This window comes from Mustelus asterias, chromosome 23, assembly GCF_964213995.1.
Source record: "Mustelus asterias chromosome 23, sMusAst1.hap1.1, whole genome shotgun sequence".
Lineage (NCBI taxonomy): Eukaryota > Metazoa > Chordata > Chondrichthyes > Carcharhiniformes > Triakidae > Mustelus > Mustelus asterias.
In genome coordinates this window covers 69,649,702-69,673,957 of record NC_135823.1, presented here as the reverse complement: position 1 = coordinate 69,673,957, position 24,256 = coordinate 69,649,702, and the positions used below count along the sequence as shown (strand labels likewise).

Below are 24,256 nucleotides of genomic sequence, written 5' to 3'. Positions count from 1 at the left end.
CAGGGTAGATGCAGGGAGGATATTCCCAATGGTGGGGGAGTCCAGAACCAGGGGTCACAGTCTGGGGATACAGAGTAGCCGTGATGTGGAGATGCCGGCGTTGGACTGGGATAGGCACAGTAAGAAGTCTCACAACACCAGGTTAAAGTCCAACAGGTTTATTTGGTAGCACAAGCTTTCGGAGTGTCGCTCCTTCAGGTGAGTGAGGAGTTGTGTTCACAAACAAGGCATATATAGACATGAACTCAATTTACAAGATAATGGTTGGAATGCTAGTCTTTACAGGTAATCAAGTCTTAAAGGTACAGACAATATGAGTGGAGAGAGGGTTAAGCACAGCTTAGAGGCTGGACACACCATTATCTTGTAAATTGAGTTGGTGTCTATTTATGCCCTGTTTGTGAACACAACTCCTCACTCACCTGAAGAAGGAGTGAGATTCTGAAAGCTTGTGTTACCAAATAAACCTGTTGGACTTTAACCTGGTGTTGTGAGACTTCTTACTGCGATACAGGGTAGACCATTTAGGACAGAGATGAGGAGACATTTCTTTACCCAAAGAGTGGTGAGCCTGTGGAATTCATTACCCCTGGGAATAGCTGGGGAGACCCAGAGCGCGAGTACACGCAGACTTCGCTGGGTCATATATAGACCCCATGTTTTTATACCCATTGTGCCCATTCAGAATGGAGCGATGTGCATCGGACCCCGCCCCCCCCACTGCCCCTTACAATACCCTAGAGAAACTCCATCAATCTTTTAGTACAAATGGCATACCCAAGATTCTCGTGACAGACAATGGGACCCCGTTAACCAGCGTGGAGTTTCAGACCCTCATGAGTATGAACAGAGGGAGGCACATCCACACGGCACCCGTCCTCAAACAACCTGTCCTTGCGAGCGCTCCAGACATTCAAAAGTGGCATGAAGAAAGAAACCACGGGTTCCCCGGATGCAAAGCTCCTTTTTATCTATTGGACTTTGCTACACATGGCAACAGAATAGCCCCGGTGGAGCTATTGATGGGCTGACTCCTTTGGACTGGGTTTAGCTTGACATTCCCAAATTTGGCCGGCATTCTAATTACAATAAGAAGTCCAGGAAAGTGGCCGTGATGGCCCGAGGCTGGATAGAGGCTACAAACCGGGAGATGCGGTCCACATGAGGAACTTCAGAGAGGGTTCTCTGTGAATTCCGGGAGGTATTCTCCAGAAAACAGGACTGGTGTCATACAAGATAGGAACCAGGGAAAGACCTTAAAGAAGCACGTGGGTCACCTCCTGCACAGGGAACCCACTGCAGGGGCAACTGTTTCTGCATTCACACCACCACCATCTGCATCCTTCACAGCGCCCTGCCGATGGGAAACTCTGCCCTTTAAAAACTCGAGCCAATCATTAGGACGATGAAGATTCTGGCCCAGACCTGGAGACAGAGGCGGGGGGCACCGTGAACAAGCCCCCTGCAGTGACTCTTTAGCGCTCTTTCCGGAAGAAGCTTTCACCTGTCCATTACGCACCTCCCAACCAGACCCTATAAGCGATGGAGATGAGGACACGGCAAATAGCTGGAGAAAGCCTCGGGGGTGGGGGGTGATAACCTGCATGATGTCCTTGGGGAATCTCTGATCTCCCTGTGGGGTTGGTTGAGTATGAGTTCCCCTGGTAACAGGCAATGGCCTGCTGAGCTGGAACTCATTCCCCGAGCCTTTAATAAGGCAGGCCCAGGACTGGGCCTGTTGAACTGTAGTCCCAGGCATTGGTTTTACTTTGCATTCGGTAAGAAACTATGTTCCTTTCCAGTTGGCCTTCCTGAGTCATTCCATCAACCCAAACTCCTCCCTCGAGTTTGTCTTGGCACTTGTGAATCTCTTCCCTTGAGTTGGCCCCGATTCTTCCCAATCTCCTCCCTCAATGGCCTGGCCCTGGTTCCACTTTTCCTGTCCACTGGTTTATCCACAACCTCACAAAGTGCGTTCAGCTGCCGTGAGCTGCTTTTGTAATTGATGTTGTTATGTAGGGAATTCTGACACGCAATTTGCACTTGGCAAGATTCACAAACAGAAAGGGCCAGAGTGCAGTTTGATTTTTGGGTGATACGCCCTCAAAGCTCCAAAAGGCAGATTGGGGCACATGTGCACACTTGTGTTGCCAAGTGTGCCAGATGCCATATTGGTGAGGGATTCAGGGGCGGGAGGGGGGCCGTGGGGTGAAGTACCCACGATTCCTCTCTCTGGTCCTCTCCCTGATGACACAACAGCTTGGGGATTGGCTGCTGCTCCTGCCAGCTGGACGGGATTTACTCTTCGCCACTTGTTGACAAATTTCATATGACTCGATGTGACAATTCTGCTAGTTCCACCCCTTCATACAGGGCGTCCGTATTCTCTATAAACTCCAATACTAATCAACTACACGAGATCGAACCTCACACAGGCACACCTCAGTGTTTTATTCAATTGTGTCAAATATATGAAAAGCCTGCACAGTTCCAGGGAACATGAGCGAGGCCCAACACTTTCAGCAGGAAACTGGAGGGGCAAGTCACCCCTCCCCCCGCAGCCTCTCTCCATCAGATGCCACAATCTATCCAAGCTTAGAAACTTCCTGCCATAGCTTCAGAGTACTGGCTGAATTTTTGCAGACATTCAAGTCCTTCAGCCCTCCTGCACAGAGCTCCTGGAATCCATTGGCACTACTACAGGCATGGGCATCACCTCACACCCAAGCTCTCGCATACTAAGCCCAACAGCATAGGGGATCCCTGTCACTTATTGTTCTGCACAGGATTTACTCGTGGCACCAAGATGATTGATTCCTCACTGTGACGCAATTAACCCAACAAAACGGGGACAGTTGCCAGTCGAACCAAACTGCGCAGGGGGCTGGGAAACATGAGGCAGTATGAGCATCTTCAATAACTCCAGGATCAGCAGAGATTACAGTTTCCAGCAACATATTCAACCTCGGCAGGGGCTTTCTGCAACAGAATTTATGACAGCACTTCAGTTGTATCACTGTGTGGGGGGGAATAGGGGTGGCACAGTGGTTAGCACTGCTGCTTCACAGCACCAGGGACCCAGGTTCGATTCCTGGCTGTGTGGCGTCTGCACATTCTCCCCGTGTCTGCGTGGGTTTCCTCCCAGGTGCTCTCGTTTTCTCCCACAGTCTGAAAGACGTGCTGGTTACCACCGATGCCTGGCCATGCTAAATTCTCCCTCGGTGTACCCGAACAGGCGCCGGAGTGTGGCAACTCGGGGATTTTCACAGTAACTTCATTGCAGCATCAATGTAAGCCTATTTGTAACTAATAAATTTTAACTTTAACTGAACATAGTTTCCAGCTGCCAAGAATAAGGTTTGTATTAACCAGGTTACAGATCCATTACTAAATAACCTGAAGTGTAAAAGTACAGAACTGGATATGATCCCTATTGCATTTGGCTGAAAATATTGCGATATGCAGGCGAGAGAATGTAGTCTGGATTACACCATGTCCATGTGAGAAACAAGTAAAATAAAGACAATAGTTTACGTGGACGTGTAGGATTTTTCATACAATACAAGTCTTTCAGAGTTCATAAGGTTCCTCCGATTTATTGGGACCTTTTTCTTAAAAATACATTTGATGAAAGTACACATAGTTAATTTTTTTGGTCTAATTGCGAGGCCAGAGAGTCATCGGCAAATTTCGGAGCTGTTTAGTTTGTAACGAGACTCACACAACACAACATCGATTGCGGCTCTATCTGATCCAGCTATTTGGCAGCTTCAAGTAGTTCCTCACTTTGAATTTCAGTAAAAACAGACTGGTCGCAGAAAGGGAAATGATCTCGATGTGGACAGGAGCCATCATATTTATTAGTTATGATGGTATTTATTTGCTAAATTTATGTTATAGAAGCCGTGTTTGTGTACAATGTTTGCATATCTTTTCCTGTTCTTTCAATCATTTTTTGAGAGATTTTGTTAAGCTGAGTGGGTTTTGGGATGTGATTGGTTGGAAATTCGCCAAATGCTCCAGTCGCGAGGCCTGGAATATTTTAATTCCCGGGCAGAATTCCTGACTGGTGGGAAGTCGCAGGAGCCAACACCACAAGGTAGGTGATGGGACTACCTTCAGATTCATCTGTTTGGATTCCAGTTTCAAACTTTGAGCTTGGCGAAATTCGTCCAGGTCAACAGGAAGAGGCCCTCATCAGGGTGTCGCGGTACCGGCCACAATTTTACCGTCCCGCCCGCCACGGGAATTTGTGCGGGCGAGGGACGGATCATGGGAAGGTCCATTGACCTTTGGTGGGACTTTACGGTTTTGGGATGAGCGAGGCCGGAAAATCCCACTGCTTAACTCAACACAGATCCAGTCCCGGATCATCTTTTTCCTAATTCAGGTTGATGCCACATTAACCATAAATTTTACAACCATTTTAGGATCTAGCTTTCTGGAATCAGTTACAGCATCAATCTAGCAGTCTAAGAGGACGGGACTGGTTTGCTGGTGATCTCAACAAAGTAGACTTAGCCACCCGCTGTCCAAGTGCGGAATTAGCCATCCAAGGAACGTGCGAGTGATACAAGGGTTTCATTTGATCTCTTGGACAAGAGTTATTTTTCTGTTTGTGACTTCAGTTCGAGGCAGAGCTATCATCAGAACAACAATGTCTAAAGTGTTACCTTTATTTTAGTGAAACGCAGCTTTGTGTTATCTGTTCAAACACATTTTAGATATTTTTTAAAAATGTATCATTCACGGTGTGTACCACAAAATTAACAATGTTATCGATTGTTGTTTTCCTACCTTGTGCTGTGATGTAGCCACTAGGACAGGTTGCACCCATTTCTCTTTGTAAGGGGGTTATAAGAGGATGAATAAGAATCGGGGGCGAACCAGGGTCTTGTTCCCTCCCACTGGAAGTATCTGGACATCGCTTGGCACGAACGTGGCTGAGGTACCGCCTGGAGATGCCTACCTTTCTTCATTCTAGACATTCCTCAGGCTAAATACACGTCTGAAATGGTGGATTTGTCACTGGACTTTGGGATGAGGTTAATTTCTGTGTTTATAGAGAATTACCTAACCTTTATTACTCTACTGATATATTTATTTTGTACCATATTATCCAACTACAGCAAGATCCTGCTTTTGCATACGTGAGTAATTCAGAATGTTCGGTTATGTGTTTCGAGCACAAAGTACATACTGCACGTTATTCTTGCACAGAATCTTGATGTTGAGGTCAAAGAAGGTGTCACTCACTCCACGGATAAACCGAAATACAACAACAGCACAGTCGCACAAAGGGTTGCATGCTTTATAAAGTTCATTTAAAGTGGTCTTTATCAGTTACTAGGCAATATTTTGCCGCTTTATCCCCAAACTCAATTCATTCAACCTGCAAGGGCTATGAAAAGCGAACCCTGGAACATTTCGCTGTTACAATCTTCACCTCGTATCCAAATGCCTTTCCATTTGCAAAATGTTCCCAGTTTATTGGCAATAAACCTGGCTTGAAAGAAAAAAATCTTAGGGCTACGAGTGGGAGGAAGGGGGGATCAGGATATTGAATTCGATAATCAAAATGAATAGCGGAGAAGGCTTGAAGGGCCGAATGGCCTCCTCCTGCTTCTAGTGTCTAAGATCACAACTTTGAAAATCACCTTCAGGGATGTAGTGACAGACATGTCACCGTTCTCTCCAGCACGATATCTGAATGTTCCCGACAAAAACGTACTCCGAGCCTCCTGGCACATTGAGGGGGGTGCCTGGGGCACGAACATTCTGGTATTTTGTGCCACGGTTATTGGTCCAGGAAAGGGGGGAATAGTGGAAATTATTATCTGTATTTACACACAGGCCTTGCTGGTTGAATTTGAGTTTAGACAACAAACTGAAATCAGGATTGTTGTGAAATAAAGCCCGAAACAACCGTAACCACCTTAACTGAAGGAAGGACATCTGCATGGCTTTAATCGATGCTGCTACTGCGTTTATCTTCAAATTCTGATCTATCAACTGGCTTGTTAGCTTGTCGTTGCTGCAATTGTTCATTGCTATAGGCAATAGGCTCTCTGATGCAGACGTAAATCTGCAGTAATGTCAGCGTGACATCTTGGTGCATTTTGTGAGCTAAACCTTGGTCTGATAACTAACTGCTAAACCTTCTCTTACACAAATGGTGCAGTGGTAAACAATCCTCCCAATTAAATCCATGATTCACTTCTGGATCTTGAATACAGGCCCAGTGGGTAGCACAGTGGTCAGCACTGCTGCCTCACGGCTCCAGGGACCCGGGTTCCATTCCCGGCTTGGGTCACTGTCTGTGTGGAGTCTGCACATTCTCCCCATGTCTGCGTGGGTTTCCTCCGGGTGCTCCGGTTTCCTCCCACAATCAGAAAGACGTGCAGCTTGGGTGCATTGGCCGTGCTAAATTCTTCCTCGGTGTGCCCAAACAGGCGCCGGAGTGTGGCGACCAGGGACTTTTCACAGTAACTTCATTGCAGTGTTAACGTACCTGTGACAAATAAATAATAGTTCGTCAAACTAAAAATTTGATTAAACGATAAAATATCATATCTGATAATACAAGCTAGGGGAGGCAGTGGCGCAGTGGTATTGTCACTGGACTAGTAATCCAGGGACCCAGAGCAAGGTTAGGGGCCCAGGTTCAAATCCCCCCCATGGCAGATGGTGGAATTTGAATTCAATAATAATCTGGAATTAAGAATCTACTGATGACCATGAAACCATTGTCAATTGTTGGAAAAACCCACCTGGTTCACGAATGTCCTTTAGGGAAGGAAATCTGCCGTCCTTACCCGGTCTGGCCTACATGTGACTCCAGAGCCACAGCAATGTGGCTGACTCTCCACTACCCTCTGAAATGGAGGGCAGTTATGGACTGGCCCAGCCAGAGATGTCCACATCCTGTAAAAAATAACTAAAATAGATAGATGATGGCAGTCTGCAGTTGTTTTAAAAACACCTTTTGACATTTTGGTACTTAATTAAAGCCAAGCATAATTTTTAATAAATGCAAACAAGGTGTGTAATTTTAGATTCCGTTTTATGTGAGGTTAATTTTTTGTCATCTGAAGTCAAAAAGACAGTTTCTGGATAACTCCAAACAAAAAGAGTCACAATTTGATCATTTTTAACCTGTAAGAGAGGAAGTGAGTTTGTCCCTTAGTCTAATATTGAAGAAATGGGGCTCAGCTGGCCAATCTATCATGTTACATCCCCAATCTGGATGAAGCGAGCTGATCTCAGCCAGAGGATGACACCATTGGCGGAACGGAGGGCTGAAAATTGTCTAGTTTCTGATTGATGATCAGCCATGATCGAAATGAATGGCGGAGCAGACGACTGGCCGAATGGCTGACCCCTGCGAGTGTGTGTGAGCGCGAGTGTGTGTGAGCGCGAGTGTGTGTGAGCGAGAGTGTGTGAGCGAGAGAGTGTGAGGTATTCCATGGCTGAATCATCTTCCAAAACTCTGGCGTGAAAAAATGGTCACTTTGGATAGCTGTGGAAGTGCGTCCTCAGTAATTGTCAGTATCTTCAGGAAAGTCCGGGAAGAAATTGGGAAGGATTGTTTACAGTAATTTGGTCCAATCCAATAAACCTGGAACCTTTTCTGCACCATTCGAAATGATAAACACAAATATTCGAAAGGATGTTTTTATCACAATGTACTACAAATTCTGATGCTCTGGCAGGTAAATGTTGTGTGCCTAATTCTTCTTGCATCTTTTAACCAGTTGTAACCTGTGACAATGCATGTGTATTGTTTCTGTAATCATTTAATGATAGTTCCAATATTCATTTTTCTCAGCCAGAAAAATGAATTCTATTAACATCCTTTAGAAAATGCTGCATCGTGGCTGGCTGCAGTCAGATATGTAACTAAATAGCGCTCATTTTAGATAAGCAGTCATTAAAAATTTAATATGTCAGAACATTTCCATTTCTTTTTGAGCTTGGTCATTGCAATGTTTTCTTCCTAACCATAAGTAAACATCCTGCAAGACATTTAATTTAGCAACAACTCTCTCCTAAGCTCTTGAAGGTTAGCAAACAATATGTCTACATGTTGTACCTTGACTCAGACTGAGATTTCCCATCTGAACATCAAGCAATGGGAAGTAGGTTTTAAACTGGCGGCGCTTCCTACAAGACTGGGCTGATCTCTTTCCCTCAGTGTAAGAGCCTTGTGGGGAGTTGGTTTAGCTCAGTTGGTTGGACGGCTGGTTAGTGATTCAGAACAATGTCAACAGTGCAGGTTCGATTCTCGCAGTGTTCATGAAGGCTCTGCCTTCTCAATCTCACCCAAGGTGTGGTGATCCTCAGGTTAAATCACCACCAGTCAGCGCTCCCCCCCCCCCCCCCCACCCCCCCCCCCCCCCCCCCGCTTTAAAGGTTCATCTGGGACTATGGTGACATCACCAAAGGCTGTGTAAACAGGCGTGGCTGTGAATAAGACTCTTGAAGGACATCAAGGGTAGGTCCTGGCAGTGGAAGGATGGAAGCAAGCCTGGCACAGCCGAAACTGGACACAACTTCTTGAGGACCTGCTTGTGCTAAAGACACTTCAGCAACCTGTGTTTTTTAGTGGCTCGATATTGTAGGTTCCTTTGGAACTCTGATCAAATGCCAGCTATTTTAATTGCAAATTATTATTATTATTTGTGTGGCTAAGATTCAGGGCCATTGTAACGTTAAGAGACACAACAGCTGACGTGAATACTGATGTGATATTATGATGTGGTAACAGTGAATTGGGAAAACTATTACACAAACAACAAAAAAAAACCTCAATCGAAAAGCAGAAAACTGCAAATGCTCAAGATCTGAAATAAAAGCTGAAAATACTCAGCAGGTCAGGCAGCATCTGTGGAGAGAGAGGGGATGTTAACTTTTCAGTTCTGTGACCTTGCATCAGAGTTGGAAGAAGTTGGAGATGCAATAGATTTTGAGTAAAGCTGGGTGGAACAAGGGCAAACACCAAGTCTGTGATCCATAGAATCATTACAGTGCAGAAGAGGTCCTTCGGCCCATTGAGTCTGTATCAACATGCGAAGAACACCCGACTTGCCACCGAATCCCATTTACCTGCACCTGGCCCATAGCCCTGAATGTTTTGACGTGCCAAGTGCTCCTCCAAGTGCTTTTTAAGGTAAAAGCAAATCACTGCGGATGTTGGAATCTGAAACAAAAACAGAAAATGCTGGAAAATCTCAGCAGGTCTGACAGCATCTGTGGAGTGAGAATAGAGCCAACGTTTCGAGTCAGAGCTCTGATGAAGGGTCATCTAGATTTGAAATGTTGGCTCTATTCTCTCCCCACAGATACTGTCAGACTTGCTGAGATTTTACAGTATTTTCTGCTTTTGTCTTTTTTAAAGGACCCACCATCCCAGGCAGCACATTCCAGACCGTCACCACCCCCTGGGTAAAAACGCTTTTTCCTCAAATACCCCCCCCCCTCAATCTCCTGCCCCTCACCTCGAACCTATGTCCCCTCGTGACTCACCCTTCAACTAAGGGGAACAGTACTCCCTATCCACTCTGTTCATGTCCTCCTTAATCTTGTACTCCTCGATCAGGAAGCAGATTGGGTGAAAGACGAGGGGAGATTGAGTGACGGCAGGGTTGTTGGTCTTCGAGGGACAAAGGGAATAGTGATGAGGCAAAAACAATCCCAGATAGATGTGCCTGAAGCAGACACGCTGCCGACTGAAAGCAAAATGAAAAGCTGAAACGTGTAAACTATAAAGGCAACAATATCGGTGCTGTGGGTGGGGGTGTGGAGATTAGTCTAAAATTGTTGAGTCCGGAAAGCTGTGGAATCCTTAATGGAAAGGTGGGATGGTGTTCCTCGAGCTTACATTAAACTCCACTGGAACAGGACAGCAGCTCGAGGACAGGGATGCCAGTGTGAGAGCGAGGTGGAGAATTAAAACGGCAGGTTTCTGAGCAAGACGTTTCTTTGTTTCTTCTCTTGCCTCCAAATTCAAAACCTGCATGACAAAGAACAGCACAGGAACAGGCCCGTCGGTCCACCAAGCCTGCGCCGATCACATTGTCCGATCTAGACCAACCGCCTGAACCCCTCTATTAGAACATAAGGAATAGGAGCAGGAGTAGGCCATCTAGCCCCTCGAGCCTGCCCCACCATTCAATAAGATCATGGCTGATCTGAAGTGGATCAATTCCACTTACCCGCCTGATCCCCATAACCCCTAATTCCCTTACCGATCAGGAATCCAACTATCCGTGATTTAAACATATTCAACGAAGTAGCCTCCACCACTTCAGTGGGCAGAGAATTCCAGAGATTCACCACCCTCTGAGAGAAGAAGTTCCTCCTCAACTCTGTCCTAAACTGACCCCCCTTTATTTTGAGGCTGTGCCCTCTAGTTCTAGCTTCCTTTCTAAGTGGAAAGAATCTCTCCACCTCTACCCTATCCAGCCCCTTCATTATCTTATAGGTCTCTATAAGATCCCCCCTCAGCCTTCTAAATTCCAACGAGTACAAACCCAATCTGCTCAGTCTCTCCTCATAATCAACACCCCTCATCTCTGGTATCAACCTGGTGAACCTTCCCTGCACTCCCTCCAAGGCCAATATATCCTTCCACAAATAAGGGGACCAATACTGCACACAGTATTCCAGCTGCGGCCTCACCAATGCCCTGTACAGATGCAGCAAGACATCTCTGCTTTTATATTCTATCCCCCTTGCGATATAGGCCAACATCCCATTTGCCTTCTTGATCACCTGTTGCACCTGCAGACTGGGTTTTTGTGTCTCATGCACAAGGACCCCCAGGTCCCTTTGCTCAGTAGCATGTTGTAATTTTTTTCCTCCCATTTGTCAACGTTATACTCCATCTGCCAGATCCTCGCCCACTCACTCAGCCTGTCCAAATCTCTCTGCAGACCTTCTACGCCCTCCACACGATTCACTTTTCCACTTATCTTTGTGTCGTCTGCAAACTTTGTTACCCTACACTCGGTCCCCTCCTCCAGATCGTCTATATAAATGGTAAATAGTTGAGGCCCCAGTACCGATCCCTGCGGCACGCCACTAGTTACCATCTGCCAACCAGAAAAGCACCCATTTATTCCGACTCTCTGCTTCCTGTCGGATAGCCAATCCCCAATCCACGCTAACGCCCTACCCCCAACTCCGTGTGACCCAATCTTCTTCAGCAACCTTTTGTGAGGCACCTTATCAAACGCCTTTTGGAAATCCAAAAACACCGCATCCACCGGTTCCCCTTCGTCAACCGCACTCGTCACATCTTCATAAAAATCCAACAAGTTCGTCAAGGATGACTTTCCCCTCATGAATCCATGCTGCGTCTGCTTAATCGAACCATTCTTATCCAGATGGCCTGCTATTTCTTCTTTAATGATGGATTCCAGCATTTTCCCAACTACAGACGTTAAGCTAACCGGCCTGTAGTTACCCACCTTTTGTCTATTTTTTAAACAGCGGCGTAACATTAGCCGTTTTCCAATCCGCCGGCACTACCCCAGAATCCAACGAATTTTGATAAATAACCACTAACGCATCCGCTAATACCTCTGACATTTCTTTCAGTACCCTGGGATGCATTCCATCCGGGCCCGGGGACTTGTCCACCTTCAGTCCCATTAGTCTACCAAGCACTGCCTCCCTGGTAACATTAATTGTATTGAGTACCTCTCCTCCTACCAACTCTCTATCGTTAATATTCGGTAAACTATTTGTGTCTTCCACTGTGAAGACCGACACAAAAAACTTATTTAAAGTTTCAGCCATTTCCTCATTTCCCACTATTAAATCCCCCCTCTCGTCCTCCAAGGGTCCAACATTCACTCTTGCCACTCTATTCCTTTTTATATATTTGTAAAAGCTTTTACTATCATTTTTCATATTTAGAGCTAGCCTAGCTTCATAACCTATCTTTCCTTTCTTTATCGCTTTCTTAGTCGTTCTTTGTTGTTTCTTAAAGTTTTCCCAATCTTCTGATTCTCCGCTATTTTTGGCCACTCTGTACGCATCGGTCTTTAATTTAATACTCTCCTTAATTTCCTTCGTTATCCACGAGTGGTTATCCCTTTTCTTACAGTCCTCGGCTGTTCATGAGTCTATCCAAATAAGTCTTAAATGTCACAAATGTATCTCCCTCAGCCACCTCACTTGGCAGTGCATCACAGGCCCCCACCACTCTCTGTGTAAAAAGCTTCCCCGGCACATCTCCACTGAACCTTTCCCCCCTTACCTTGAACTTGTGCCCCCTGGTAATTGTCATTTCCGCCCGGGGAAAAAGCTTCCAACTGTTCATCTGTCTGTACCCCTCATAATTTTATAAACTTTTATCAGGTCGCCCCTCAGTCTCCGCCTTTCCAGGGAGAACAATCCCAGTTTATTCAATCTCTCCTCATAGCTAATACCCTCCATACTAGGCAACATCCTGGTAAACCTTTTCTGCTCTCTCCAAAGCTTCCACGTCCTTCTGGTAGTCACATCTCTAACTTTTCCCAGTTCCGATTACTTGAAAGGTTGATTCCATTTCTCTCCCCCGCAGATGTTGCCTGCGATCCCACTGAGTATTTTCAACATTTTCTGTTTTTCTAACACGATCACCCTTGCACAGAGTGACCGGAGATCATACTTTGTTAGAGCAATGCAAAGAATGCTGCAAGCAGTTAGCCCATGAGTCACTGCCTTAATGTCTCATAGACTAAGATAACCAAGTGTAACCCGTCTTTCGTTTTAGGGGGAATTAGAAAAGCAACTCCTTCAAGCCAACCCCATTCTGGAAGCCTTTGGCAATGCAAAAACAGTAAAAAATGACAACTCCTCCCGATTTGTGAGTATGTTTATTTTTGCCTTTATGGTTGAGTTTGTGTTGGAGTTCCCATGATTGTACACATCAGAAGTTTCTAATATTCGGTATCTCATTAACATAGGAGCAAATAAATCCACTACCAAACTCAAAACATGTGGCAAAGGGCAGCTTGTGGTGAAGTGATTTATCTGCGAGTCCGTATCAGTCAGTTCAGCAATGCTTCCAAGATTTGAACAACAAGCTACAACATGCTAATTACTTGTACAGCAAAATAGGAACAGTATTAGCCCTTTACCATGGAAGCTGCAGAATCCTCACGGTGCAGAAGGAGGCCATTCAGCCCATCGGGTCCGCACCGACTCTCCGAAAGAGCATCATACCCAGGCCCCACCCTGCCCTATCCCCATAACCCTGTCCATTTACCATGGTTACTCCACCCAAGGGGCAATTTAGCATAGCCAAGCCACCTAACCCACACATCTTTGGAGTGGGGAGGAAACCGGAGGAAACCCACGCAGACACGGGGAGAACGTGCAAACTCCAGACAGGCTGGAATTGAACCCAGGTCCCTGGCGCTGTGAGGCAATAATGCTAGCCACTGTGCTACCGTACCAGTCTGCTGACATTCAGAAGAACTGCCCTAAAGGCATGGCACTACAGTGTGTAATGAAATGCTGCTTCTAGGAACATTCTGCATCTTTCTTGTAAATTTCTTTCAAACTTTGGATCTGGTTCAAGAAGATATTCTACAGTAATGACCATTAAGTATTCTGTTATTGAAAACGCACTGTTTAACATGAGTGCGTGATAAACCTTGTACATGTACCATCTTGGTATTCCATCAAAAGCAGTGACGCCAATTGCCTGTAATCCTGAGAGATATGGTTCAGTTCCATTTTGGTAATATCGCAAGAGTCCCCTCCCTTGATGGCCATCTTGATGTGGCGGAGAGTCTTGTACACTCTGACGATCCTTCATTGTGAGCTCCCTGCTCCTGATGGGACTATCCCATGAGAGCCAGATCGGGGGAGGCACCAGACAAAGCGCAGTCGAAAAGAAGACTGTCTGTCTCACTGGCTGCAAAGGCGGCAGAAGTCATGAACAAGACCAGGAACTCTTCATTGCATCCATCAACTTGAGCAATGCGTTGGACTGAGTCAATCGCAAACGTCCTCCAAAGATTTGGGTGCCAAAAAGCTTCTTCACAATCCTGAAACTGCCTCACCGTGTTGTGGCTGTAACTCTTAGTGTGAGAGATCTCTAACCGGGGCACACAAGATCTGAACAGGGATTAGGCAAGGCTGCCCCCCCCCCACCCCCCGGCCCCCCACCACCCCCATACAATTTCCAATCCGCCTAATGGTAACTATTCACCTTTATCAAATATTAATTGCCCTCTGGTGTGAGTATTAAATATCAGCGAGGTGGAAAACTCTTTAACCTCAGTCACCTCCATGCCAAGAGTATACTGAGCACTATATACACACACGATCTACAGTTTGAAGATAACCGCAGTGTTACCCACTCTGCACCAGATTTACAAACCACATTCAATCCCTTCAATTCTACAGACAAAGTCTGTCATTGAATGTTACTGAATCAACCCACACCTGGGCAGCCAAATATTCCACTTCCCACTTTTTAAAAAAGTTTATTCTTTGTGTCACAAGTAGGCTTACATTAACACTGCAATGAAGTTACTGTGAAAATCCCCTTGTCGCCACACTCCGGCACCTACTCGGGTACACTGAGGGAGAATTTAGCACGGCCAATACAACTAACCAGCACATCTCTGGCACTGTGGGAGGAAATTGGAGCACCCAGAGGAAACCCACGCAGACATGGGGAGAACATGCAAACTCCACACACAATGACCCAAGCCGGGAATCGAACCCGGGTTCCTGGCACTGTGAGGCAACAGTGCTAACCACTGTGCCACCGTGACTCTGGGAATAACTTGATCACTTTCTATACAGTGGAAGCTGCCTCTCTCAAAATGCTATCATTAACGAGGAGATGCAGCACCGGATCAGCTACACCAGTTCAACCTTCTACAAACAGCAGTAACTGTTTGACAACAGACATCTACAAGTCAACAATAGTCCCAGAAGAGAGGGTGTAGCAGTGAGACCTGGACTGTGTATCCGTGACATCTAAAAACACGAGAGAAATTCTTTAGACAATGTCTCTGCCAGATTCCATGGAGGAGCATGAAACAAATGCTAGTGCCCTTCGTGAAGCGAGCTCCACAAGCACGAGGTGATGGCCTCGTGGTATTATCGCTAGATTTCTTAATCCAGAAGATCAGCTAATGTTCTGGGCAGATGGTGGAATTTCAATTTGATAAAGAAAAATCTGGAATTAAGAATCTACTGATGACCATGAAACCATTATCGATTGTCGGGAAAAACCCATCTGGTTCGCTAATGTCCTTTTAGGGAAGGAAATCTGCCGTCCTTACCCGGTCTGGCCTACATGTGACTCCAGAGCCACAGCAATGTGGTTGACTCTCAACTGTCCTCGGGGGAACTAGGGATGGGCAATAAATGCTGGACCCAGCCAGTGACGCCCATGTCCCATGAATGAATGAAAAAAAAATCAGGCAAAATGATTCGAGGAATGGTCGCTGCCATGCCATTAATTGCAAGAGTGATAGGTACCCTTGCACAATCCGTATTACTTCCAGAATGTTCTATCCCTATGCACATGGACCCAAGCACAGTTGCTGTAAGGTGTATTTTTGTTCTGTATACGGGGTGTGGTTGGTATGATGTATTTCCCTGTGTATGTGGTTTGATGTATTTCACCAAAGGTCCACTGGGCAAATTCAGTCACTACATGGAGTGCAGACGGCACAAAACATTAGCGATACGTAGCCATGGCCCAGAAACGTGGGCTCCTTGCAGCACTCCAGGTGGGAAGGTCAACCTGTCGGGGATAAAATGTATTGGAAATTCAAGCAATTCACAAAATGGAAGGTAGCAACAATGCCTGATTCTCTCTCACACGACGCGCTCAGAATCCATTTTGTATTCTCCAGCCTCCAACTCATTTTATCCCGACAGCTTGAGATTTTTGCTATTTCTGCAGTTTGTGTTTTCCATGTGCTACGACTTTGCTAATATTTGTTGTGCTGGGAGGGGAGAAGTTGGCTAGCGATTACTGCTGGTATCCTCAGAATGTCACACCTCTGCCACGCAGCAATTACTGCACAAGTCACTGTTGGCGTGAAGTGCCAGAGTGTGGCGACGAGGGGATTTTCACAGTAACTTCATTGCAGTGTTAACGGAAGCCTACTTGTGACACTAAATAAATTTGACTTTAAAGGAGACACTGGATCGAGTTAATTCCGTCTATGGATTTGCTCCAATGTCTCCACACATTCCATCAACTTGCCTCCCACTAGTTCAGAAGGAAAAGATATCATCTTACCTCCTGATAACCACTTGTGATGTTGCGCCGAGTGGAAAATTCTGACCAGCGAAGCTGGAATGTGAATCAATCATTAACATTTATCATTAAGATGAAACCTCCTTGTGTGCAGCTGCAAACTTTGTAGATGTCTGGCAGATGTGAACTCCTGTTATCCGCCCCCCCCCCGTGCTCATCCTGACTCCGTATCAGGAATCTGCTCGGCCTGACCTGGTTTAGGCAGAATTACCAAGCTCTCTGCAAACAAGTGACAGCGACATTGTTGGGCAATCACTTCAGGGCCAGTAAATGTACAGAAAGATATCCTGACCATTGTTGTCTCATTTCCAACAGGGAAAATTCATCCGGATCAATTTTGATGTCACTGGCTATATTGTTGGAGCAAACATCGACACTTGTATCCTTTTTAAATGGGTGTTTAAAGAGAGCAGATTTGGAATTTTAACTGAAAAGCCATAACGAGGCGCACTTTTCCCCCATTTGCAGGAGGTAACTGCCTCTGATCCCTCCACCAGAGACAAACTCACTGTGAAATGGTCTGGCCCAAAATTTAAAGTTCTAAATTGGGGCAAGGCCAATTTTGATGGTATTAGACAGGGATTTTCAAAAGTTGATTGGGTGGTGAGTGTCTGGAACGAGCTGCCAGAGGTAGTAGCAGAGGCAGATACAATTTTGTCTTTTAAAAAGCTTTTACAGACAGTTACATGGGTAAGATGGGTATAGAGGGATATGGGCCAAATGCGGGCAATTGAGACTAGCTTAGTGGTTAAAAACTGGGCGGCATGGACAAGTTGGGCCAAAGGGCCTGTTTCCATGCTGTAAACCTCTATGACACTATGACTCTAATTACTCTCATTGGTGTCCCTGGATCTGGGTCTGTGTCTGTACTCTCTGGTCTACTTGTCCGTTGCTATTGGGGGAATCATGCATTGCAGCTAAATGAAGTGGCAGAATGTAAGGAAAAGTCATATTGAAGCACTGTTAGTCTCTTTCAGAACCAGCAGAGGACATTGTAGCAGCTGAGCTGCTTTTTATCTTCCTGTTCTCCTCAGCAAGGTCACTGAGGTACCCTCGGCCACGTACACAAAGTTATCATAGAATCGTTATCATAGACTCCCTGCAGTGCAGAAGGTGGCCACCTGGTCAATCGAGTCTGCACCAACAACAATCCCACCCAGGCCCTATCCCTGTAACCCCACACATTTACCCAGCTAGTCCCCTGACACTAAGAGGCATTTTAGCAAGGCCAATCCACCTAACCCGCACATCTTTGGACCGTGGGAGGAAACCGGAGCACCCGGAGGAAACCCACGCAGACACGGGGAGAACGTGCAAACTCCACACAGACAGTGACCCAAGCTGGGAATCGAATCTGGGTCCCTGGAGATGTGAGGCGGCAGTACTGAACACTGTGCCACTGCAGCACCCTAATATTTGGCCTGGACGATACTTGTTACCCCCAGAGGCAACTGCCAGCCGCTGAAGGTTCTGAGTATGGAAGGATTGAGTCACACTGACAACACATCCCCGTTCAGGACGAGTCTCCGCTTACATAACATTCATAAAGCTAAAGGGTTTTAATCGCTCTAATGTAGTACAGATAGTACGTGACCACAAATGTGAGATAACGGATGCTTCCCTTGGGGAGTCCGTAATTTCTAAATCCTGACCATCTTATTTTTTGATAAAGACATTAGCAGTCCCAAGATAATTAGGAGATGCCTTGAAATGAGAAGAATTCAGATTCCATCTGAGGATGAGACCTCGCTTTTAACACAACAATACTGGGTGGGATTTTACTGTCCTGCCAAAGTCAGCGGACGTTTGAAATCATCGCCACTTGTTACAGCCCTGCCCCCACCTCGACAGCACAGAATTCCGCCCAATAACACGACACGTTGAGTCCCACCTTCAGCTGAAGCCTGGATTCTGGGATGTTACTGTTGTCATAAGAACATAAGAAATAGGAGCAGGAGTAGGCCATCTAGCCCCTCGAGCCTGGGAACAATTTCTGTAATATTCCCACCGCCATCTTTAACAGTAGCAGTGCTGAGCTTGTGGTCCGATCACAGATTTCCAGACCTGGCAGCTATTGAATGCTAATAAATATCTCACCGGCATCATGGTCCTTGGGGAATGTGCTAGGGGCTGGTGACTGTAAAGTTCACCAACATTCCAGGGATAGAGGAAGCCTCCCACATTTACCTGCTAGCATCCAGATCCATCCCAAAAGCTTTTCAAGATGTTTTTGTCCAACGTTAAAGGTCCTGAGGTCCAAGGAATGTTCATTATTTTGTTGGGTTTGGTGGAAGCAGCAGTTGCATAGAAACCTCCTTCCCAGTTGGGGAGGCAGTGACGTAGTTGTATTGTCGCTGGACAAATAATCCAGAACCCAAGGTAATGCTCTGGGGACCCAGGTTCAAATTTACTGGAATTGTTTGAGGATATAATGAGTGCGGTTGACAGAAGGGAATCGGTGGATGTGGTGTATTTAGATTTCCAGAAGGCATTTGATAAGGTGCCTCACAAAAGGTTACTGCATAAGATAAAGGTACACGGAGTTGGGGGTAAAGTGTTAGCGTGGATTGAGGATTGGCTATCTAACAGAAAGCAGAGAATCGGAAGAAATGGGTGCATTTCCGGTTGGCAATCAGTGACTAGTGGCGTGCCGCAGGGATCGGTGCTGGGGCCTCAACAATTTACCATATACATAGATGATCTGGAGGAGGGGACCAAGTGTAGGGTAACAAAGTTTACGGATGACACAAAGATGAGTGGGAAAGCAAATTGTGTGGAGGACACAGAGAGTCTGCAGAGAGATTTGGATAGGCTAAGTGAGTGGCAAGGATCTGGCAGATGGAGTATAACGTTGGTAAGTGTGAGGTTATCCACTTTGGAAGGAATAATAGTAAAATGGACTATTATTTAAACGGTGAAAAATTACAACATGCTACTGTGCAGAGGGACCTGGGGGTCCTTGTGCATGAATCACAAAAACTCAGTTTGCAGGTGCAGCAGGTAATCAAGAGGGCAAATGGAATGTTGGCCTTTATCACGAGAGGGATGGAGTATAAAAGCAGGGAGGTCATGCTGCAACTGTACAGGGTACTGGTGAGGCCGCACCTAGAGTACTGTGTACAATTTTGGTCCCCTTATTTAAGAAAGGATATATTAGCTTTGGAGGGGGTACAGAGAAGGTTCACCAAGTTGATTCCGGAGATGAGGGGGTTAGCTTATGAGGAGAGACTGAGTAGACTGGGCCTGTACTCATTGGAGTTTAGAAGGTTGAGGGGAGACTTTATAGAGACATATAAGATAATGAAGGGGCTAGACAGGGTAGAAGCAGCGAGGTTATTTCCACTTACAATGGAAACAAGAACTAGGTGGCATAGCCTCAAAATACGGGGGAGTCAATTTAGAACAGAGTTGAGGAACTTCTTCTCCCAGAGGGTAGTGACCTTTGGAATTCTCTGTCCAATGAAGCAGTAGAGGCTACCTCGTTAAATGTGTTTAAGTCACGGATAGATTTTTAACCATTAAGGGAATTAAGGGTTATGGGGAGCGGGCGGGTAAGTGGAACTGAACCCACTATCAGATCAGCCATGATCTTATTGAATGGCGGAGCAGGCTTGAGGGGCTATTTGGCCTACTCCTGCTCCTATTTCTTATGTTCTTACATCCCACTACGGCAGATGTTGAAATTTGACTTCTGAAAATTCTGGAATTCAAAGTCTAATGATGACCATGAAACCATTGTCGATTGTTGTATAAATGCAATGTCCTTTAAGGAAGAAAATCTGCCATCCTTACCCAGTCTGGCCCACATGTGACTCCAGAGCCACAGCAATGGGGTTGATTCTCAACTGCCCTCGGATGGGCAATAGATGCTGGCCCAGCCAGCGACGCCCACATCCCATGAATGAAAAAACAAGTTGTGGCACTGCTCCCAGCATTACTGATCTTTTATGAAGATTCCCCCGAAGACACTCATTCTCCAGTAGTGCTTTGAGATTAATTGCCCTTTTGCTGTATCTGTGCCCCTGATTCAACGAGTAAAGCATCTGTCTGTCCACTTAGAGTTGCACTTGACAACCCTTCACCTGTGAAAAAGGGAGATGGGAGAATTCAATCACGGGCAAATGAATATTATTGCAAAGTTACGGTAATTCAAGTTGCATCAATACTTTACTGCAGGGTTTGAGAGTAATTATAGCACAGGAGGAGGTCTATTGATTCTGTGCCAGCTATCTGTAGAGCAATCCAGTCACTTCCAATCCCCTCTCTATCCCTGGGTCATTTCCCTCCAGTGCCTATCCAATCTCCTTTTGAAATTATTGACTGATTCTATTTCTACTATCCTGGTAGGCAGTGAGTTCTGGGTCAATGCAACATGCTGCATTAAAAAACATCTTCCTCATGTCATATTTCTCACCCAAAACCTTAAATCAGTGTCCCCTTGTCCTTGGACAATCAGCTTACCTTGGTCTATCTGATCACACCTTGTACAATTCTATCAAATCTCTCCTTTCAAATCATAGAATCCCGACAGTGCAGAAGGAGGTCATTTGGCCCATCGAGTCTGCACTGACAACAATCCCACCCAGGCCCTACCCCCGTGACTACACGCTAATCCCTCTAACCTACACATCCCAGGACACTAAGGGGAAATTTAGCACGGCCAATCCACCTAACCCACACATCTTTGGACTCTGGGAGGAAACCGGAGCACCCGGAGGAAACCCACGCAGACATGGGGAGAACGTGCAGACTCCGCACAGACAGTGACCCAAGCTGGGAATTGAACCTGGGTCCCTGACGCTGTGAGCAACAGTGCTTGCCATTGTGCCAATGTGCCATCCAAAGCTTCAAGGAGAACAACCCCAGCCTCTCCAACCCTAACCTTGTGGCTAATATTCCTCATCCCCGGAACCATTTTGGAAACCTCACCATTCTAAAAATCCTAGCCCATGTTTTTCTTTCAAACCTCTTTCTCCTAGGCAACGTGTTGTCTTGATTTTGTACATTAAATTAGTCAAGAATAAGCAGAAAGGAGGGTTCTAAAATAAATGTCAATTAAGGAACCAATACCCAATGAATGAACCTGGCGGGTGGTTTAGATTTACAAGGCCTGAAGCACCATTCACAATCTTGATGCCAAAGGTATACATCAGGTACATCCATTCCTTACCCATTGAACACACTCTCTTGTTCATTGGCTGAGACACACTCACCTTTGTTTCACAGTGCCTGTATTTTCATAGAAACCTAGAATCCCTACAGTGCAGAAGGAGGCCATTCGGCCCATCGAGTCTGCACTGACCATAATCCCACCCAGGCCCTATCCCCATAACCCCATGCATTTACTCTAGCTAGTCTCCCTGACACTAAGGGGCAATTTAGCATGGCCAATCCCACCTAACCCGCACATCTTTGGACTGTGGGAGGAAACCGGAGCACCCGGAGGAAACCCACGCAGACACGGGGGGAATGTGCAGACTCCGCACAGACAGTGACCCAAGCTGGGAATCGAACCCAGGTCCCTAGCGTTGTGAGGCAGCAGTGCTAACCACAGTGCCACTGTGCTGCCTTTTCCTTTGAGAAATGCTTCAAAATGAGAGTCAGGTTGAATTGGGCCCACCTATCCAAGTCTGCTCTATTTGTACAGTATTCATGCAATACTGTGTGACCCAGTGGGTGCGATAAGCTTTGTACCTGATTCCCCAATCTGCGCTTCCATCAGAACGGCAAGATTTAACTTTCTATGATATATATGGGGTTGAGAAACTTATCAGCCATGGTTGAATGGTGGAGCAGACTCAATGGGCCAAATGGCCTAATTCTGCTTCTACACCTTTACCATCTTATGATCTTATCCACGAACCACTGGAAAGGGAATAGCAATGTTAGTTGCAACAAGAGCAAAACAACAACTAGTCCATGCAACTTGGGGGAGATTTGTATCAGTCATTTCATGGGGAAAGTCCAAGCCAATCCCCCAGTGTAACCCTGAGCTATTTTAAAGAAAACCTCTGTGTACAAGAAACATGTGTCCGCGATGACCCACGGCCACAAAGATTCTGGCCTCTGTTCAGTTTCTGACAACTGTTTCTAACTTTCCTGTCCAGGAAATGTCTTTATAAAGATGTGAAAACGAGGCTGGAGTGAAAGGACACAACATTACAGTTAACTGTGGGAAACAGCTCTTGCAGAGAGTTGGCAGCACAGTTACAGGCCATTTGGCCCAACAGGCCCCTGCTTGTGTTTACGCACCATATGAATCCTTACGTTCGTGCAGGAGACAGACTGAGGCAGATAGACTGTAACAAAAGTGGTCTAAACGTTATCACTTCTGGGTGGGGGTCGTGGGGTGAGTGACAGCTTGCTTGCTGAGACTGGGGGAGATTTTAATTCCTGGAACTGTAAGTAGGTCAGGACTCGCTCACAAATCCAGCAGGGATCTGTCTGACTGCTGGACAGCAGTGAGAAATCGGGGAGCAAGAGGGAGCCAGCAGGAGATGTGTGAGGTCTTGCATTTTGGCAGAAGGAACATGGAGAGACAATATCAAATAAGGGGAAAAATTCTAAAAGGGGGCAGGAGCAGAGGGAGCTGGGTGTACAAATGGAAGGTCTGATACAGAGAGGAAATGTACAGTAAATGACAGAACCATTAAGAGTATTGATAGGCAGAGGGATCTGGGTGTACAGGTACACAGGTCACTGAAAGTGGCAACGCAGGTGGAGAAGGTAGTCAAGAAGGCATACGGCATGCTTGCCTTCATCGGCCGGGGCATTGAGTTTAAAAACTGGCAAGTCATGTTGCAGCTTTATAGAACCCTAGTTAGGCTGCACTTGGAATATAGTGTTCAATTCTGGTCGCCACACTACCAGAAGGATGTGGAGGCTTTGGAGAGGGTATAGAAAAGATTTACCAAGATGTTGCCTGGTATGGAGGGTATTAACTATGAGGAGAGGTTGGAGAAACTTGGTTTGTTCTCACTGGAATGATGGAGGTTGAGGGGCGACCTGATAGAAGTCTACAAGATTATGAGGGGTATAGACAGAGGGGATAGTCAGAAGCTTTTTCCCAGGGTGGAAGAGTCAATTACTAGGGGGCACAGGTTTAAGGTGTGAGGGGCAAAGTTCAAAGGAGATGTACGAGGCAGATTTTCTTTACAGAGGGTGGTGGGTGCCTGGACCTCGCTGCCGGGGGAGGTAGTGGAAGCAGATACAACAGTGACTTTTAAGGGGCGTCTGGGTAAATACATGAATTGGGGGGGATATGGTCCCTGGAAGGGTAGGGGGTTTTAGTTCAGTCGGGCAGCATGGTCAGTGCAGGCTTGGAGGGCCGAAGGGCCTGTTCCTGTGCTGTAATATTCTTTGTTCTTTGTATCTTTGCATCAATCGTTAAAGGTGTCAGGACAGGTGGAGAGAGCAGTTAATAAAGCAGATAGTATTCTGGGCTTTATTAAGAGGGGCACAGAGGACAAGAACAAGGAGCTTATGCTGAAATTGTACAAGACCTCAGCTGGAATATTGTGTACAGTTCTGGGCACCACACTATAGGAAGGATGTGAACACATTGAAGAGAGTGCAGAAGAGGTTCCCAAGAATGGTTCTGGGATGAGAAACTTCAGTTAGGAGGATAGATTGGAGAGGTTGGGACTGCTTCATCCCAGTAGCTTCCCTCTGCCAGGGGAATTGTAACTATCTCCTGCTCACCCCAAGCTTGAAATGACAGACCAGACAATGTCATTGGTCACGACCTAGAGAGCGACCAGCCAATTTGATTGGCTGGCAGTTCTGTAATCCTGGCAGTGCTAAATTTGAGTGGTGGCTTCTGGGACAATGGGCAGTGCTCGAACAGGAAGAGGTTCCGGAGATGAGGAGATCCAAGAGAGCGGGTATGGGTGACTGGAAGCTTGACTGTCATTGGTGGAGTGAAGTGAGGAACAGGATGGACAAGAAACCAGAGTTAAAGGAATGGAGAGA

At 46.2% G+C, this 24,256-nt stretch overlaps 1 protein-coding gene across 2 annotated transcripts in view; it reads left to right on the top strand.

Moving 5' to 3' along the window:
• The window catches only part of myh11b (myosin, heavy chain 11b, smooth muscle), a 169,961-nt gene that overhangs the window by 73,447 nt on the left and 72,258 nt on the right, over window positions 1-24,256 (top strand). For both annotated transcript variants that reach the window (XM_078240910.1, XM_078240911.1), the window contains exons 6-7: window positions 12,764-12,856; window positions 16,601-16,664. In XM_078240910.1, the coding sequence (XP_078097036.1) occupies window positions 12,764-12,856; window positions 16,601-16,664 (157 nt within the window). The remainder of the gene's footprint in view (window positions 1-12,763; window positions 12,857-16,600; window positions 16,665-24,256) is intronic.